This window comes from Aptenodytes forsteri, unplaced genomic scaffold (genome assembly GCF_000699145.1).
Source record: "Aptenodytes forsteri isolate BGI_AS27 unplaced genomic scaffold, ASM69914v1 Scaffold191, whole genome shotgun sequence".
NCBI classification, from domain to species: domain Eukaryota; kingdom Metazoa; phylum Chordata; class Aves; order Sphenisciformes; family Spheniscidae; genus Aptenodytes; species Aptenodytes forsteri.
Genome location: NW_008794630.1, coordinates 1,612,169 through 1,631,495, shown reverse-complemented (window position 1 = coordinate 1,631,495; position 19,327 = coordinate 1,612,169). Strand labels below are relative to the sequence as shown.

The window sequence follows — 19,327 nt, the reverse complement described above, 5'->3', positions numbered from 1 at the left end:
TGCATTGGTGTAGATGCACTTCAGCTGGGCTATTGATCCCGCCACCTTTTTTGGGGGAAAAGCCCCAATTCCTATGTGACCATTTTCAGGCACTTCTGTGGTTTCTAACACATCAATAACCCTTGAGTCTTTGCTGCCGCATGGATCTCCATCCACTACCTGCACTGAGACGGCAGGCCAAAGGACCTCGCTAGCACACCGTCCCCCAAACATTGGCGTGCTGCCCCCAGGCTTATCTCTAGTGAGACTGGTTTTATCCCTTTCCCCCTTCAAATCTAGTTTAAAGTTCTTTCCCCCAAAGTAAAAATGCTTTGTCTGTGTTCGGCTTACAAGTGATCTCTGTGGTTTGTTTGTTTTTGTTTTTTTTTCTTTTTCTTTTTTGTTAAAAGGAAAGAAAGAAAAAATTAGTTAAATGACCTGAAAACAAAACTTTTGTTTCAGGCTGAACAGAACATTGTGTTTGACCCCAGCTGATTTTGTCTGGGTGGTTTTCTTTGTTTCGTTCTGTTTGCTTTTTTGCTTTATTTTGCACAGCACTACATACAAGGCTGCTGTGAAGTGGGTGCACAGCACTGTCCCCACGGTACCTCTGAGGAAGCAGATGCCAAGATGAAATGAGTGGCCAAAATCTCTCCGTGAGTCAATACCACGGCCAGGAATAGAATTAGGGTCACCAATTATCGGTCGCCTGCCTAATCTCTAGCACACACACCCTGCTGCTCCATTGTAACCCGCTGTTATGGGCTGGGAATGCCAGCAGGGTGGAAGCAAATGGAAGAGAAACCATGCAGTTGGATACTCTATGAATAGAGATGAAGAAAAATCACAGGGCACTTGACCTACCCTACAGGGAATTTTGTTGTTAAAATGGCAGTGCAGCTTGGTTTTGTTTTTTCTGACCTTGTACTGTCACTTTTGCATGTATCTATCTTCACTTTGTAGGAAGAAAGCTGTCTTTTCCAGTCCTGTACCACCTTTCCCAGATCTGTCATTCAACCCCGATGCAGCCAAATTTTAGGAAAAAAAAGGGTTTTCTCTTGTCTGTCTCTCCCCATCTTATTTTTTGTGGCTAAACAGAGTTCAGAAGCAAATGTGTAATGATGGACTGCTTAATTTTTAGCAGAGCAGGCAGTTTTCTAGGATTTTTGTCTCTGCCCCCTTTGCCTGCTTTTCAAAAGAGAAAAACAACAGTTAATATACCTGCAGGCTTGGCTGAGAGACAGCATGGAAACCACATGCTGCCACTTTCCGACTTCCCCCCCACCACTCTGGTTTTTAAGGGCTGTCAGAGAGAGATTGCTGCTGCAAAGATGTGAGCTGAATACTTCAGATTTTTCTGGCAAACTTCAGCAGGCCCCCACCTTCCTCTTCCTAAAATTGCTTTGGCTACTTCCAACAAAATGAAAATAGCTCATCTGACTTTTTCATTAGGGGCTCTCCTGGGAGCACGCAGAGGCTGAGTGGAGGCTGGACTGCGGAGCTGCAAGCGTGCAGGGTTTGCATGATGTCAGTGAGAAAATTCTTCATAATTTGCTAATAATTAATGTGCTGGAAAGGCCCACTGCAGTCTGTTTGTGCTGCTACATTATTTCTTTTCTTTCGTATATCTCCCAGAAAGTCAGTTGTTTCTCTCCTGACTGTGTCTGATAAATGAGACTTGAAGGATAGACTGGAGCACTGTATGTCTTTGCCCTTGCTCTTCTCAGCTGAGTGTCCTGTCCACCCAAAGCGTTGGCCACAGCCATTGCTGCCAGTACCCGGGAGGAAAGCAAATCAATGGGCTTGGGGAGGAACACATTGGAACAGCGGTTGGATGGAGACAGGCTGTGTTTTATTTTGGGGTTTCTAGTTTGCTTGGCTGGCCCAGGAGGCGGAAAATTAGATTTTCTATTTTGACTTTTCCTGAATGGGTCATCCTCCAAGGAGCTACACAGGAGATGGATATGATACACAATGGAAAACCAGTCCTGGCAGGATACTGAAGCATGCAGGCAAGGTGAAGGTAGATCACTGTATGTAGCCCTGCTTCTTGTATCTGGCCGAGTCCTTTAATCTAAACATCAGTTGGGTTGCACTAATAATTCAAAGGAATTCATGTTTCTCACAGTGCAACAGTGTCCAACTTAGAGATTTCAGTGGCCCTTCCATGCACTGAAGACTGTGGGAGTCTCCCCTCTGTCTTCAGCTGGCTTTAATTGAGATCCATCACTCTAAGAGCTCTTTTTCTCTGAACTGGCATAGCCCAAATGTATTAACCTCATCCTGAAGGCTCATTTCCCTCCTCAGACTATTTCTGGGTCTGGTTGAGGTGATGGGGTATTGTTCACATGGATCACCGCATATTTATTAACTTTTATGGAGATCACTGGGGACTCCTTCGATGTCAACTGATCCCTTGCAAGCCAAAGTAGGTTAGGCACAGAACTCCCTTTGATTTTAAACCAAATATGAAGAGCTGGCCTGAAGACAGAGTAGGGCAACATATGCATCATTAAGTGCTCTGGAGCTAATTCCCCCTAGTAACAAATCGAGGTATAGCCAGTCACCTCGCTGACTTAACAAGGAGCACAGGGCAATGCACAGGTGAATTTTCCATGCACCCCTTTTATTCCAGTCCTTGCCCAGGAGAGAGGCAATTCATAAAGAGCCTGTGAATTACTACTGCTTATGGTAGAGGCTATTTCTAGCACTTAATCCTGCATTTCTTATAGATACAACACAAGAGCTTGGGGGATCAAGGACTCTACGAGGGAATGTAATTTCAATTGACTAGAGCAGCTGGAACCCAAAGCAATATTTGCTGGAAGAGCCTTGAGGGAGCACAGGAGAGAAACTTTGGGACAAAGAAGAAAGGCAAAGTGGTGAAGGAGGTTATTCATCCCATTTTTGAATTAACTTACGCTTCAATACAATCTTCACTCACAACGTGGTGGTGAGAGCATGCTGACTGCTCCATAAGGGCTCAGCAAGAACCCTGATACATGCAGATGACTTGTACAAGGGTGAGAATGAAATGCAGCCTGCTTGCCCATAAATAGATTCGAGGGGTTTTGTTTATGTTTTGTTCTGAAACTGCTTTGTACTCCAGCCCGAAATAACTCTTTTTCTCCCACATTTCTCCTTCTTGGCTGGCTCAGATGTGCAGCCACCAGCTGTTTGCTAGGATTGTTCCTTCTCCTTGCTCCCTCCCCTCCAAATTCTTCAGGACATTATTTTCTTGAAGCTTTTCTCAATAAGAATTTAATCAAACAAAACAAAAACACAGCAACCCGCCGCTTCTTGGACAGTGTTTGATGTGTAAGTATGTAAAGAAGGAGTGTTTTGAAAATGCAATCAGCTACCTCCTGGGGACTTGAGTCCTACAATGAGCCAAGGTGACTCCACAAGGGAGATATGTGCTCCTGCAAGATTAAATTCCAGCTGCAGTGGGAGCACGGAGGGACCAGAGGCACAACTAAGCCACTTCCTAAAGAGACATTTTTTGAATAGCAGCATGATTCTCCTCCAGGCCAGGCAGCATGCTCCTTCCTGCATATTGTCAACCAGGTCTTCGCCTTGGGCTGGCGTTGCTATCAGTTCCCACCCTGCAGCTCTGGGGTTATTTGCCCATTTTGCTCCTTCTTGACTCTGTGGAGCTGAGACGATTGATACCTCTGCGCTCTGCAGCTACTCATCAGTTTTATGGCCATATCAAACTTTGGGGGGAAATAGCTCCTAATATTTTACTCATTACCATGGAGTGAAATACCTTGCATGTACAGTGTATGCTTTATGTCAGAACTACCGTGATTGCTACCAATTGAGTATACGAGAGGTGACTCCAAGGAAAGCCTGCAGCAGTGCTGGTCTTCTAGCAGGTCAGGAGATACACTGCATGTAAGCTCCTGTCCTGCAGGGCTCAAGCAGATGAATTCTTATCTTGTTCTCATCCTGCTTAAAGGGTTCTCTTCTGCTGCCATTATTATTGAACAAAATACACTGCAAAAATTAATATAGTGCAATTTGATGAATGAGTCCTGCTGCTATTTATACTTTGTTCGTGAACAACAATTCACAACACTATTAACTTTAAACTTCCTCTACACCTAGTTCAAATTCACAGTGATGGGTTTGTCACAGCACGCTGACTGCCAGTTATACTAGCTGTGATGCTCAGGAACATTAACGATGTATAGTTTGAAGAGACTCACAGGAGAGGGGGCTGTACGCTTACTTATAATTTCTTCAATGCAGTGTCACCTTGCAGCAAAAGAAAACATTCAGATGACATTTATCTTCTCATTCAAAAGTCTATTTAAATAATTTTCCATCTTCTCTTTAATAGTATACATCAGAACTCATGCACTTTCACAGATGCAGCTCTGAAATTTAAAAGACTGGCCCTGGCTTTTGGGGAGCAATGCTGTTACTCAAAAAGAAACATTACTTCTCAGTAATAGGGAGCTGGTACATGGTTATGTACTCAGCACGAGGCTTATTGGGTGCTGAATTGCTGCAGGCTCCACCTTTTAGACATGACGCAAAACTGATGCTCCTACCACTGTGTTCACTTGCAAGCCCAAGAGGATTTTTTCCATCAAGTCTGCTAATCCCTGTGTTCAAATTCCAGCTTCAGTAATTGCAGACTGCCTGTGGTTCTAAGTGGAGACATTAATCACCCCTCCCAGCTCAGAGGTGGTTGTGTTTCAGTGGTGGGCAAGGTAATCCCTGCATAAAACAGCTAGAAAGTGTTTTGGCCTCCTTCTGCATGTCTAAGCGTCTGCTGAAACTCCAAGCAATTTAATCTATTCAGGTGAGATACCAGGATATCAGTCATGATGACTGGAGATAAAGTGTCAGGTTATTTGTTGAGGAGTTAAGGGGAAAATTCAAATCTGTGTTCAGTTTGGAGCTTCAGAATTTTTTTGGAAAATAAAGCAAATGATGCCCAGATCTGAAAAAGCAGCAGTCCCTTTAACTGAAAGCACAAGAAAAAAGGCAGTTTGCTGCTGTTGGATAAGCTTCAACAGCAAAATTTGCCTTTTTTGGTCTCTACCCACATGCACCTCAGCAAAATGACCCTCTCCTTGGGCTGAGCGCTTCATGCACAGCTTGTCAGGTTAGTGCTGCAGAGAAGAGCCTGGCAAAGGCAAAAGAGATTTCCTAGGTGTTTTGTGTCAGTCCCGTCTAGAATCAAGGCAAATATCCTCATTGTTTGCAGCCTTTAGCTTAAAAACAATGGCACTCTTCGGCAGATATTTTCCTTTGCTTGCTCTCATTTCTGGGATGACCTTCTTCTGCCAGAAAAGAAACACTTGCTGCTCATTTTTCCCGTGCTTCACCATGCAGCACCTTCTCCAGTCGGTAACATTCCTGCAGCTGCTGGACTTTGCAGACTCTTGAGAAATGATGGGTTTTGCAATGAAATAATTATTCCTGATTGAAGTCTTTGTTGGGCTGATCTCTCAGAAAGGCTAACAATGAGCACCATGCTAGGCATGCACTGTGCGTGAGAGACAGAATACCACATACTTGTACATACAATAAAGATGAAAGGCTTGTACTGTAGTTAAGAGCATGGGATGGTTTAATCCTGAAATAGCATCTTGCTGATGCAAACAAGGTCTGTTTGTTTTTTGTATGCCTATTTGGGGAATGGCTGCTCTTCAAGTAAACATTCTCTTTTGCATGCAAACACCAATATTTACCTTGACAAGATAGTTTATTATCATTCTTAATTTTCTCTTCCTTTGAATGTTTCCGTTCTCTTAACAAGACGGCAAAACCATTGTATGGATAAACAACCTTGAGTGAACAAGTTACCACAGCTTAACACATTCCTGCTCATCAGCTGAGCTGCAGTACCTGACCATAAGCATGTTCTTAGCTCTCTCCACTCCTAAATCACACATTATTTATGTAATGTTTTAGGTGGTTTAAGCTACCATATCTTATTTAGCATATTAACAGGTCAAATGTGCCTAAGTGACAAGTTCTCCATTTGTTAGGCATTATTCCTTTCTGCAAGGTGAAAGGTGAAGTGAGAAAAACACAAATGCTGGAAGTTACATGATGCAACAGTACTTAACTATACAAACCAGGACAACTGAGAATATTTTTAGGTGTAAAGAGGATAAGGAGAAAAGAACTCACCACAGAAAAGAAAGCAAACCTATCTCAATAACTTTATCTGTCTCACTGCCTGAGTGAACCTCGGGAAACACAAAGGGAAGCAGAGCTAACTTTTGCTGAACTCCTACTTGGCCTCATGAGTCAATCTCTGTTGCCAAATTCAATGCATTAAAAGAGGCAGTGGATGTGCAAAGAGAAAATGTGGCTCTGTCTTCCATTATCCCAGCAAGGGAGATTAATAAATGTGATTCCGATATCTATTTTCCCTCTATGTCGAGTGAACCTGCTTCAATGCACACCACGGTTTACTTCAGTTTTCTCCAGATTCCCCTGAAAATGAACCTGTCTCTCAAGTGCTCCCAGCAGATCAATGACAATACATAAAATACAGACTTAGAAAGTATTTCTGTAGCAGGATGATGGAGAGACATAAAAGACAGGGTAGCTTATCTAGTTCCTTCTGTTAGCCTTTTCCTGTCCCAACAGATGTTCTCCAGTGCTTTGCCCAAGCTGGTTTTTTAATCTCAAGGGATAAAACTTCCATCACTTCTCTTGGGAAACTGTGCCCCTAGCTCTAAGACCTCACTACTAGATATCCTCCCGAACTCCTATTAAAGTTTAAGTCCTGTTAAGTTTGTTCCTGTTCAAGCCATTTCTGCTTCCCTCTGCGGAGACACTGTCCCGACACAAAGGTGCTGCGGGCTATTTCTGAGGTGCGGTATCTCAGTGGAAAGTGACTTTAGATGACCTAGTTTCAGACTAACTCCTCGTAGCAGCTCTCCATTCTGTTGCTTCAATTTAACATGTGGTGAAATGAGATGGATCTTCAGTGGTTCCTAAGTAAGGTGGTAACCTATGCACAGTGCTGTATCAGCTCATATCAGCTAAACATGGGGAAATGTCACCTGTTCCTCTGACTGCTAAAGTAGGATCACACAAAAAATGAGAAAGAACCCAGCAGAAGTCATTATAAACATCAAGTCCTTACCTGTCACTACCAGCTGCATGGTGAGGTTCTTATACAGGCCGTATTTTGCGTTGCTCAAGACGATGGTGTAGTTTCCAGCGTGCTTTGGTCTCACGTCTCTTATGCCCAGTCTGTACTTCATTGGATCCGGCTCATAGCAAGTGTGGTTATCCTTGATCAGTCTGCCATCTTTGTACCTGTTTTGAAAGTCCCATCGAGGCTCATCATGTGTGCGCATGCATGCAAGTTAGCCCTCAGAAAACCTGTTACCCAAATTAGGGTGAGTAAAGAGTCATCCTTCGGAAACAGCAAGGGAAACACAGATCTATAATCACTGCTCGAATTGGACATCTATTCCTTTTATCCTTCCACACTAAAACTGAGTAGCATCTGCAGCGCTTTGGGATGGCTTCATCCAACAAACAGGAAAAAGATATTTTAATGGATCTGAAGGAACAGTGCCTCTCGCATGCTTAACTATGATCAGAAATGTACATCTAGAAGCCCCCAAATTATGCTGGATGTGCAATACTGAGTGCAGGAAATAATGGCTTAGCCAAAATTTATGTCATCGGTTTTAAAGCAAGATATTAATTAAGCAGAGTTGTCTTTCGATATGTATATGTGACCCTTTACTGTTTCTGAAAAAGCTGAAGTCTGTGACCTGGAGAATTTACAGTCAATAGAAAGGTCAGTGAGGAATCCACAATCTTGAATCTTCACTAGCTAAGAGTAGGATAGCAGAGTCTGCATGAGCAGACTCCTCTTCACTGCTAATCTGATATGCAGATTTGGGTTATGAATATGAAATAGGCCAGACTTCGCCACACACAGAGCTTTAGGCTTGGTGGAAGGAGAAGCTGGGGCATGTGTCCTACTGCCTGAGAATGCTGGAAACCTCCTTTACAGTCGTTTAAACAACTGTACTGAGAGACCTCCAACATCAACAGCTGTAGCTTCGAACATGCGGGGAAGGCAGCTCTGGTGGTCCCAGGCAGCTACCAAGCAGCTCCACGCTGAGCCCCGAGAACAAAGCCTTGGCAGAGAAAAGGGGGACGGTCCCCACTTCAACTCACAAAAACATTTCCATCTCCTCAATAACAGCAGCAATTAAAAATATCTCCTGGCAGCACTGATTTGACTGAGTATTAGTGAATTTCATGTTATTTGACTGCTAAAAAATATGCAGCAAACCCATCCCTGACCTATACCTTTCACTGACTGCCAGGCCCCCCTGAGTGGCACTCAGCCGGCCAAGGAAAAGTGCACTGTGCAGGTCACCCAAGCCACCTTCTCTGCCAGGACAGGCAAACCCATGCCAGCTGTTGTATGGGATTTCATACAGTTAAAGATGTATAAGGTGTTGGGTGGGGTTTTTAAAGATGCCCCGTAGACTGAAGCATAGAAAAAGTAGCAAGAGAGAGGACAAGGGATGAAAGGGTAAAGAAAGAAATGAATGTCTCCTGGAGCTGCTGACATGTTGCCCCTCCTATTAAGCTGATCCATTACAGTCCTGATGGAGCCTTTAGTTTGCTCGGGAGGATTCATTGTATTGTCTGCAAGGATCTGACATTGCTGGTGGTACAGGATTGGAGAAAATTACTTAAAAGTTATAAAGAGAAACAATTTCTCATGTTGAGAATGTGTCCTGCAGCTTTCTATTACGCACTGCCTCCTTGCAGACTGACCACCACTAAAGTTGGTAAATTGGCAACCCTTCCCCAATAGCTTTCTACTTGAATCTTCCAAACAGTTCCGCGTCCAGGGTAAATGAAACCCCCATTTTTCCTGTAGGGACCTTTTCTGCGTGACTAGGAGAGAAAAATAGCATGGGAAAGAGGTATGGCTTGCCCAGCTTCACAGAGCATATGTCAGCACAGAAAGGAGTCACATCTCCTTAGCTGAACTGTGAAGACCACAGCTATGAGCATTCGCAGCTCTCATCTTTTATCCAGGTGGTAAGGAACAGTGAAAATCTATTCTAGACAGGAGCCCAAAAGAAGGTCGCGTATTCCTGATTTTGCTCAAGATGATGGTACTCACCAGGTGACGCTTGGACGAGGAAAGGCGTCCACCTTTGCAGCTAGTTTCAGTGACTTGTGTCCTGATGTAATCTCATAGTAAGGCCCTTTCTTATGTGAAACCGTAATGAAAGGTTTGTCTGGAAAGAGAAATGAACAGGAGGACAAGTAATGGCAGATCTGTCACAGTACAGGCCTCACATCATTGAATTGTGTTGTGTCTACCCTGGATTTTTTGCAATACAGATCTGCAGAAGCTGCAGACAACGAAAATGGAATGACAAGCTGTTACCCCAGTTCCCCTGCAAAGCTCAGCCACAGCCAGGAAGGTCTATCTCCACATGAAGCACTTTATATTTAAAGCAGAGAATATGCATCTGCATTGCCCCTGGAGCAGTGTGTAAAAACGCCTGAGGTATCTCTTGGAGATTCACATTCACATGGAGATTCACATTCTCCATGTGAATGCCAGTAGGCCAGATTTTCCAGGGCACCAAGCAACCACGCTTGGTGCCAGCTTGTGCAAAACAGTTCAGCTCCCACTTAATCCATATCCTCAGACAGGTCTCCGTCTTGAGCTCTCTAAAGTTTCTTTGAAAGCACAGTGCTGGGTGCTGACTCTCTCATAGCTTGATCAGAGATTATAGGTGATTAATGGTTGTTTTAACTAATTGGCATTCTTCCTAATGCCATCTGCATATCAACAGATTTAACAATGTGGCATTATCCTTTAAGCTTAACAATCTTGGTTCTTGGGTATTCTGGTTTAGCTGCAGAACTTACCGTACACTGTAACTGTGACATTGGCCTCCAGCCTTGTGACGTTGAATGTTTTGCATACGTACAGGCCTCCGTCTTGCATGGTGACATTTTCAATCCTCAGGCTACTGCCAACTTTATACACCGTGCCACTCTGGTCTATTGTTCTTCTAGGATAAGGGTGCTGGAAGTCAGAAAAAAGGGGGTCAAAAAGCAGCGTAAACCGGATTATTTTGTTAATCCTTTCAAAGTCTGCCAGTAAAGAAAAGCAGTGATTCATATAAAAATTATCCTATCTCCCCATCACTGAAATAAATAATATAAAAGACAAATCAGCAGGAAGAGCTCTTGTGTGAGGTTTCATTATCAAGTCTAATAAGAGAGAGAAACAGAGTGGAACTGTGGTGCTTCTCTACTGAAATCTGGGCAGGCAGGTAAATAAAGGGATGCATCACGGATCAGCCCTTCTCAGGGACCAAATCCCAGGGATCTCAGTGCAAAACTGCTCTTGGCATCTGTAGGTCAGAGTTGTGCTTTGGTTTTTTGTTTTGGGGGTTTTTTTGGTTGGTTGGTTGTTTTTTTTGTCACAGGCAATATTTTTCTGTCTTAAAAACCTCCTACTTTCTAAAAGAAATATATTATGACAGAAATATAATATATTATGACAGCCCAGTGCCAGTGCAAATTCCTGTAGAGTTCTAGAAAGCATTATCGTTTCTGATAGGATTTTTGATCCCAGAGATTTGGCCAAGAAATTTTATATTTATAATGTTTGAAATCTAAGGAGGACTCATAGAAAAACAACTCTCTTCCATCATATGGGGTTCAAGAAACAAAATTCAGTAACACCATATTGCTTGCACTTGTATAAATTCTATGTTATATTTTCTGTAGTTTCTTCACCAAAACAAAATCAGACATTCTTTCTTTAAGTAAACAAAATAAGTAAAAAATAATCAATTTTTAGGAATCCCATTTTACACTTTTCCAAGAGGCTTAGATGCTTCTTCGAAATGTCTATTTTGCTGAACTAAAAAGAAAAAAAGCAATCATTTTAATTCCGAGCATCAAATAGAACCATGAGTAGTATTTCAGATAAATGAACTGATTTGGAAAATACCCCTTCTTCCCTCTGTTTTTCCTTAGAACTGAAAGGTTTTAGTTCATCAAAGCAAATGCTCAGTCTCTGACATGTTTCTACTTCAAATTTGGCATTTTTGTATTTCGTTCCACAGAAAGCTCAGGCAGCCACACTCAGAATTTAAATTTCATTCTTTGGTGGAATTTCAGCAGATACAACTGGCTTTTGTTTCACTTTTTCCTACTTAATAAATGCCAAGATGGATGAGCAGCTGACAACTGCAAGCTGACAGCTTGCAACCTTCATGGCTGCCTTTGAGACTTGCCACTGTGAGCCGGGATCAACAAACAGGGCAGAAGAAATGAGGTGGCTATTCTTCCCAGCAAGAAACGTGCACTCCTGGCTTTTCTCGCAAGCGTATATTTAGCCTGAGATTTGCAGTTTAATTTGCAGGTTCAAGACGGTCAGATAAGTTTTAGATTCATCCAAACTAAAAATACAGTCGATTGTAGGCTTACAAATGGTTGGCTATGTTTCAGAATAAGTAGTAGTTAGGCTTTACTCAGCCCTGTGAACAGATCTTTCTTTTGGGTAGGAGGAGACTGCATGAAAGCAGAATACTGAATGTTCATCAACTCACTCTTCCATTAGGACATGTCCATATGAGCTCAATGCGCCCGTTGATGAAGGTTTCTGCTCTGCATTCCAAATCGAGAGTTTCTCCAACCAGCAGTTTTTTGGGAGTTGCTTTCAGAGCCAGGTTCTGTACTCTGCCCTCTGAAATGAAAAAAGCAAAGGCGTAACCACGCGGCACTCTCTGCATCAATCACATTTAAGACGGAATCCGCACTCCGATTGCCTCTCCAACATCTGCTCCTTTCACAGTTTCCAAAACACCTCACCTTCTCCTGTCATTTCTGTGGAAATTGCTGGAAATGCCCACAGAGCAGAAACGTTAGGTCAGTTGTATAAATGCCTGAACATGAGCCGATCAAACTAACTGACCACGTGGACACAGTAATTTATGAAGTACTTTTCTTGCATTTGCCGTGTTTGGCTCCAACCCTCTCCCATCAGCTCCACAGCCATTCTCAGAAAAAGTTTTCAACAGTGACTCATCCTGTTGAGTGCCTCAACATCTGCGTATCAGCGAGAGGATTAGTTTCTGTAAAACATGAAACATGTTTCTCCCGCCCTCTGATGACCAGTTACCTTTCCTTTCTGAATGGGATCCCCACATCTTGGTCTTATATATTTACCGATGCCTTAAATACATCAACTCTGTAATAAGCCTGCATCATGTTTATGCTGACCGCTGTACAGTAACACATTATAGAGGAAGATATTGCCTGTGTCCTTCTGGGCTAGAGAGGGATGACCTAATGGGTTTTTTAGCTTTGCATTCATGATTCTAGTAAAAAATAATCACTCCAACAATGAAGAAAAAGAGAGGGAGAGAGATTTACAGGACTTTTATTTGGCTGCCATACAAATTTACAAGCCTGTTGTTTAAAGCTGAGTGCTAATTGTATAGAAGGATGCCATGATCTAATGGGAATGAAGTCACAATAAACTCTCCTCCGTCAAAAATATAATATATGAGGAGAGAAAGAACATACACTGAAAACAAAGGAAAAATAAATTCTAATTGGCTTCATATAAATCCCCAGCACTCAAAAATTTAATGTTTAGTTGGTTCTAATTCAAATTTTAATTCTGAACTGTAAATACAAGGGAAAGGGTATAGTAAATCACCAAGTGAAACTATATAAAAAGGCAAAGATTTGAATTAGCAGTTTAACGAGATTTTTATACCATGATCTTGTGTGTTTAATGACCAGAAGCAAAAAGAAAGCTACTGATTGGTTTATCCTAAACCAGCAGTTGTTTTAATGTAAATATAGCTCAATCCAAGCGAACAAAGCCTTGGTGGGGTTTGAATAAAATACTCCTATTTTGTACCACCTCAACACTTGGTAATTTTTCAAAACCAGGAGTGGATCAAATCCAAGTTCTATTGAATAGGAAAAAAGGAGAAGAATGAGTTTGCTTTCAGTGTTCCAGCTTGGACTTGCTACAGATACATACCAATGAGATATATCAAATATAATTGGGGCTAACCAAGAAATAATACCCAGGAGCTTAGCTATGAAATAGAAACGTTGGGGTCATTCCTTGGCGCACAGTAGTCACTCACCCAGTCTCTGTGCTAGGTAATAGGAGGTGAACACACTTCCATTGACATTTGCAGTGCATGTGAGTAGTCCAGAGTGAATAAAAGAATGAGAGGGGATGACAAATCCTCTTCTTGGGTTCCACGCCATCCTCTCGAACTTCATCTCTACAGAAGAAGGATACTGAAAGAGAACAGACAGATAGGAGGCTCGTGAGACATTCCCTTTCCCCTCAGACCATAGAGGCAACCAGCCAAGGCTGTTCTGCTTTAGAGGCAGGGAAGATATTTGACCTTTACAGAGTGGTTGGTGGTCTCATTCCACACATATCTTAAGCCACATCAACATAAGCAAATAGAAAAGCCCTCCCTAAGGTATGACTCTCTTTGAAATCCAAAACTTGGACATCATAACTGGGGCTTTTGATTCAGTAGTCCCAGTCCTCTCAGATCTTAGGCAAGATACCATGTACCATTGTAGGTCCCATTTCCCTCATCTCTTCACTGGAAATAATTACGCCTATCATATGTCTATATGAATTTTATAGGGTAATATTTTTGGAAGTGTTTAAGAACAAAATTTGGTTCTCCTAATGCTACATGTAGCTACCACATGTTTTCCTGGGATCCCACAGTGCTTTAAAAATATGTGTGAAGTTAGACCCCCAAAAATCAGAATTATTCATGTCACCTGATGGCAGTCATCTATAAGCTGTGGTCTACGACTAGTCATCAGATTCTCTCTATATCACAGAAAGGGGTGAGACACTTTCAAAGCAGCCTCTTGATTTCCACTAGGCACAGAAGCAGCCTGGATGACTTAAGATGGTAAACCATAGGATGGCAGAAATAAGGGGACTTAGTAACATAAGCATTTTTTGTCCTAAATTCATAAATACTTGTAATGTTCTGAGATTCTTGAAGAAACAGTATCTGTAAGTTCTGCTTATGAGGAAGAAGCGAAGATACGAAAGGCAAATGTGGAAAATAAACCAGAGCAAAAATTCATTTAATAAGAATGAACCCTCCGTATACCCTTGGACAGCACCAGTGTCAAGCAGGTTAGCTTTTGTTGGTGGAAACAAAGTTTATTATAATAAGAATGAACCCTCCGTATACCCTTGGACAGCACCAGTGTCAAGCAGGTTAGCTTTTGTTGGTGGAAACAATTAGTTTATTATTATTATTATTATTAATACATGAGGAAATCCTCTATTTGCTAGAGAAAATGCAATTTACTTTCCAATCTTCTTGAAAATCCTGGGTTATAATGTAGAAAAGAAACATGTGAAATTAAATGCAGACAAATAGCTCAGGAGCCTGCGAAAGAGCAGATCACTGAAATTCGCCCACTTCAGCCTATCTGCAGGCAGGTGAATGGGAGCACAGGCTGTGGGGCTGACTCTTCCAGCAGGACACAGGAAGGCTCTTTAGGACTGAGGATGCGCTGTAGGAGTGCTGAGATCACTTTTGGCTGAAAACCGAAGGGTTTGGGGAAACCTCAGTGTGCCTACAGTTGCCACATGATAACTAACTTTATTTGCACAGTGCTTCTTCCTCCTTCTTATCATATACTGGATTCTCCAAGATGAGGCCAGTTAATGTTTTCTTTTTCAGAGCTACCTTGTTTCAGCTTTTGGAGCTAACCAAGGGAATTGCTGCACAAGGGACTGCAAGTGGGAATTTCCCCAATGATGTAATAGTTTTGCTCTTATTCTTGTTGTCATGCAGCATGCAATTTATTTTTCTGTCTCCAAACGAACAGTAGTCTTGTATGGCAGTGCAGTTTAAATAGGATTCAGTTTAAATAATACTCCTGTTCCAAAGAAATTTCAGCTTCAGGCTTTGAGAGCTGATGCTCGTACCTCTCATATGAATACACACTTGATCAGGTTGGCATTGGTTTAGGTCGCTTGTTATTACATTTTCAGCACAGACCAAAGACAAAGGAATTATGACTGTGGGGCAGTGGCTGGTGACGTTGCTGTGGGGAAGGAGGCACAGCAAGACAGTTGCTTTCTTTTGGAACAGCAGTTCTCTTCCGACAGTAGTAGGAAACATGGATTTCATGTAAATACTTTCAAAGTAATCAAGCTGTTGCCTAGCTATTCAGAACCATCAGGAAAAATCAGGAAAATTACAGAGAGGGATCTGGGACCTGAGGCTTAATCATGATTTAACACCCATGAAGGTCAAAGCTGTAAGTGGCAGATGCACACTGAACCAGATCAGTGGCTAAACAGATCTGACAAGACTGAAAATGCTTTTTTTGCCCAGAATTAAAATCACGTTAAGCAAAATTAAGAGTTTGAATTGTGTGTCTTAGCATGGGTTTATTAAGAACAAAGATGATATGTAGAGTTAGCTGGGATCTGTTTAGTATTAGCAAGAGGTACCTTTCCCCATACATATTTAAAGACCAGAGAGTGCAATGATTTTAAAGTATAATGGTAACATAAGGAACTTAATTTACGATGGGAAAAAGTACATTTTCTACAAGAATAATAAAATGTGATAAAGCTGAACTTCATGGTTTGGCAGCTCTGCTCCCTGATGGCTAGGGGAAGGGGAAAGAGAAAATAACCCTACTCAGGAGGCCCTTTTCAACACTACACACATATTAAACGTCTTCATAAAATATTCAAAAATATATATTTAAAAAATCAAACAAAAAGCATCAATGCTGCTTGAAGGAAATCACAGTGGCTTTCCTCCCTTTGAAGTTCGTTGTATATTGGAGATTAAATTTGGAAGAAGAGGATGTTCTAAATTTGTCTGATTGCCTTATTCACCTCTCCTCCCCCATCCTTACCTCCACCCCTCTCCCGCCCCGCTTCCTCTTCGCACGGGAAGCCGCCACCTTGGCTCCACACGGCGCTATGAAATTCCCAGACAGGGCAAAACAAGCGGTGACTTTCCGCAGATGGAGCCCGGGGCTGGCGGCTCCCAAAGCCAACACACGCCTCCCAAAACGCATCCTCTCGAGTACTCACAGCTCACAGCCTCAGGAGGGTTCCTTTGGGGACCGGCACTCAACATCTACATCCCTGCCCTGCAGTCCAGCTGCTCTCCCTTGAAGGGGAAAAATCTTTTTGGGGACAACTTTCTTTGCAATTCAAAAGGGAGATTTCAGTGGAGATTTCGTTCCAGCAGCAGCTTGCAGCAAGGTAAAGGATTTCAGTTTGTGTTTGAAGAAATTACTGGGAGAGAATTTAGCTGGCAAGCAGGGAGAGCAGGGCTGCCTGTAAATAAGGGAATAAATGTGGAGGTCTGCTTGGTGGAGGTTCCAAGGCCACATTTAGGCTCATGTGACTGTGCCAAAGTCAGCAGCAGTACTCCAGCAATTGAATTTGGTTGAAGTAGGCTAAAACAAGATGGGGATGTTCCATTTTTATAGCCAAGGAGAAGGTGATAACACTTATCCAGGCTAAAGTGATAAGCTGTAACTGGAGAGGAGCCTTATTCCCCCCCCTTTTAATCCCTACTGGCAAAATTTAAAAATAGAGGTCTGCTAAAGCAATAAGGCTAGTGCTGTCCCTCTGCACGTCTACTGGAAATTTGCCATTGGTCTCAGCAGGAGCCGGAGCACAGTCTCAGGCCTCCGTGATTTCATGTGCTGTCTCCCAGGAGAAGGAGACATCTAACAACTAAGGCATCTAACTGCTAAGAAGAGCAGAGGTCCTCAGACCCCTCTACCAGCACAGCATCAGCCTATCTGCATGTGCTCCGCTATCACACCATATCCAGCAGAACAACCTCATCTCTCACAGCTCCTTCAGAACAGGCTGTGGAAAAGGGGCAGGGGCAGAGGATCAGCTCTTGTTTCCAGTAGGACAGCTCAAGCAGTCAGCCTAGCAGGGGACTGGAAAGGCACATAACCTATTAGGTAAAAGGCAGGATTGGAGCCAGGAGACCTATGTTCCGTGGTAGGCTTCTCTACAGAGCAATTCTAAAGCCCTTCAAATGAGTGACTAGATCTCCATTGACTGAGGAAGCCCCAGACCTTACATTTCCATTTGTGTTATACTAAATGGCCTTCGCCTCCACAGACCACTCTGTAACCTTGACATTCAGATGTAACTGCTGCCAAAGGGATGGATGCTGTAGCCATTTATTTCTGAGGCCGAAACTTGGTTTAAATTTATGAAATCAAGCAGAAATGGGCAACCGTTTGAGGCGGTTCAAGGTATAAAAGAGAGAAGCTTTCATGAGGCTAGCTAATAGCCAGGTGTTATACAAAGAATTCTGAAGAAAAATAGCGCCTTGTCTTCTTTGCCAATTCATGGAGGAACACCAAGGCACAAGACGAGAAAAATATGTGATAAACTCAGCCTAATCCCCAAAACACCCTTGTACACAGTTCAGTAGTAATACACTGCAAGAGCAGGACTGTGCTTCTGGATTTTCAGTGCCTTTGCTATTTTTTTTCTGAAACTTACCTAGCTTCATAGATTTTATTCTGTATTTTTACCCATTGTGTTGGCAGCCCAGACCTCTGAATTGTTTGAGTTTCTCTGAAACAGTCACTTACCTGGATAAGCTTGGGTTTGATATCTGGCGAGGTAACTCGGCAAGGGACAACAACCGTTTTCTTAGCATCTAAAATGTAGATTATTTCAGGATGTTCCGGGTGCATCTCCACAAATGGATTTTTGTAGTCTGCAGGGAAGAAAACATTGATTTGCAAAACTGCTCCTTTACTGATCGATGACCAGAAGGGCACTGTAATCTGAGTGGCTAACTGCCCATAGAAGGCTCACTGTAGCGTGTGACAAGACATCCAGTCACATCTTGCTTGTTTGCAAATGCCACTGTCACCCAGGGATTATAGCCAATGGCGAAGAATCGGAATACCCCATTTCTAACCCTGTTTTACCATTTTGCAGTGTAATCTTGTAAAAACTCCTTTTCTTATCCATTCTCCATCTGTAAAAATTAAGTTAATAAATCAGCTCCACAGGTCTTCATGGCACTGGAGTTAGTTCTTTCCCCAGTGCTCTGAATTTCTTTCATAGGCGACATTATACCACAGCACTCCTGAATTCCACGGCAGTTAAGTGTTACAATAGGTTTACAGCAGTTAAGGTCAATCTACTGAAAGAAAAAAGCTTCTTTCCGTAAATGAGAATCTCTAGAATACTGCAGAAAGCATGCAAAAAGGGAATGTAGACCCATGATATTCAAAGCTAGGCAGGAATAATCTGTGTAACCTAACAGTGAAGTAACTTGGTCACACTCTTGGGGAACTGTGGGATTTTCTACAGATCTGCCACAATAAATCAGACTGGATATACAAATACAATAGAAATAAATAAAAATCTGAGGTAGTTTAAGTTAATAAAGCTTCTGAGTCTCACTCACTGATTTTTCATTGTATGAATACAGTGATGGTCATCAGAAAATTAAAATAATATTTGTGACATCCTAAAACCTTCAAGATTTTTCTAAAAAGCATTCTTTGACTTTATATTCTTACGGTATAAAGTTTCAAATACCATTCAGCTAATGCAGTACCAACTACACCACACAGTGTAGGCAGTCAACCACTTTTGGTTTGGATTATACTGTTGACAGGAAAGGATGTGCACCCCGTACAGTAACCTCAACCTGCTTATCCTTGGCTTGGGACTGCCTCCACACACTTAATTATATTTTGGAAATGGCTTCACGTAAAGCGTGTGAAATAGCTGACATGAAAGGTTTGTGAACAATCTAGGTTGCAAAAATGTGCTCTAAAGTATTCTGACAATACTTTAAAAACGGATGTGCTATGAGGAAATTAAAATCAGTTTTCAAAAGAATGCTTAACTACTCCCAAATGGGCTAAACTGGTAATGAATGCAGTCGGCCGGGGCTGACCCATCCATCGCTATGGATTGGTAGGAGGCCTTCAACAACGGCCACACACTTTATGGCTTTGGAAAAGGGAAACACCTATAGTGTAGGCGACCTGTTCTCCGACGTTGTATAACGAGGAGAAGTGTCCTTCTTGATGAAGATCATTAACGTACTTCCTGAACTACCCTTGTATCCTCATATCATGTTTCCTCTCCAATTCCTGATGTAACCTTAAGGGATTTTTAACAGAGAAAAAAAATCAGTTACTTATTGCTTGGTGGATGTAGCCCCACCGTTCATCCAGAAATTGCCCAGAACGGCACGTCTCCGTGCGAATACACGAAGACGTCCACCCGCTACCAAACCAAGACGACACC

The 19,327-nt window shown here is 42.4% G+C and overlaps 1 protein-coding gene across 2 annotated transcripts in view; it reads right to left on the bottom strand.

Moving 5' to 3' along the window:
* Positions 1–19,327, bottom strand: part of LOC103894108 (vascular endothelial growth factor receptor kdr-like) — a 143,358-nt gene that overhangs the window by 68,897 nt on the left and 55,134 nt on the right. For both annotated transcript variants that reach the window (XM_009273425.1, XM_009273426.1), the window contains exons 4-9: positions 17,644–17,771; positions 13,137–13,296; positions 11,580–11,716; positions 9,883–10,042; positions 9,122–9,239; positions 7,100–7,275 (exon numbers count right to left, since the gene is read on the bottom strand). In XM_009273425.1, the coding sequence (XP_009271700.1) occupies positions 7,100–7,275; positions 9,122–9,239; positions 9,883–10,042; positions 11,580–11,716; positions 13,137–13,296; positions 17,644–17,771 (879 nt within the window). The remainder of the gene's footprint in view (positions 1–7,099; positions 7,276–9,121; positions 9,240–9,882; positions 10,043–11,579; positions 11,717–13,136; positions 13,297–17,643; positions 17,772–19,327) is intronic.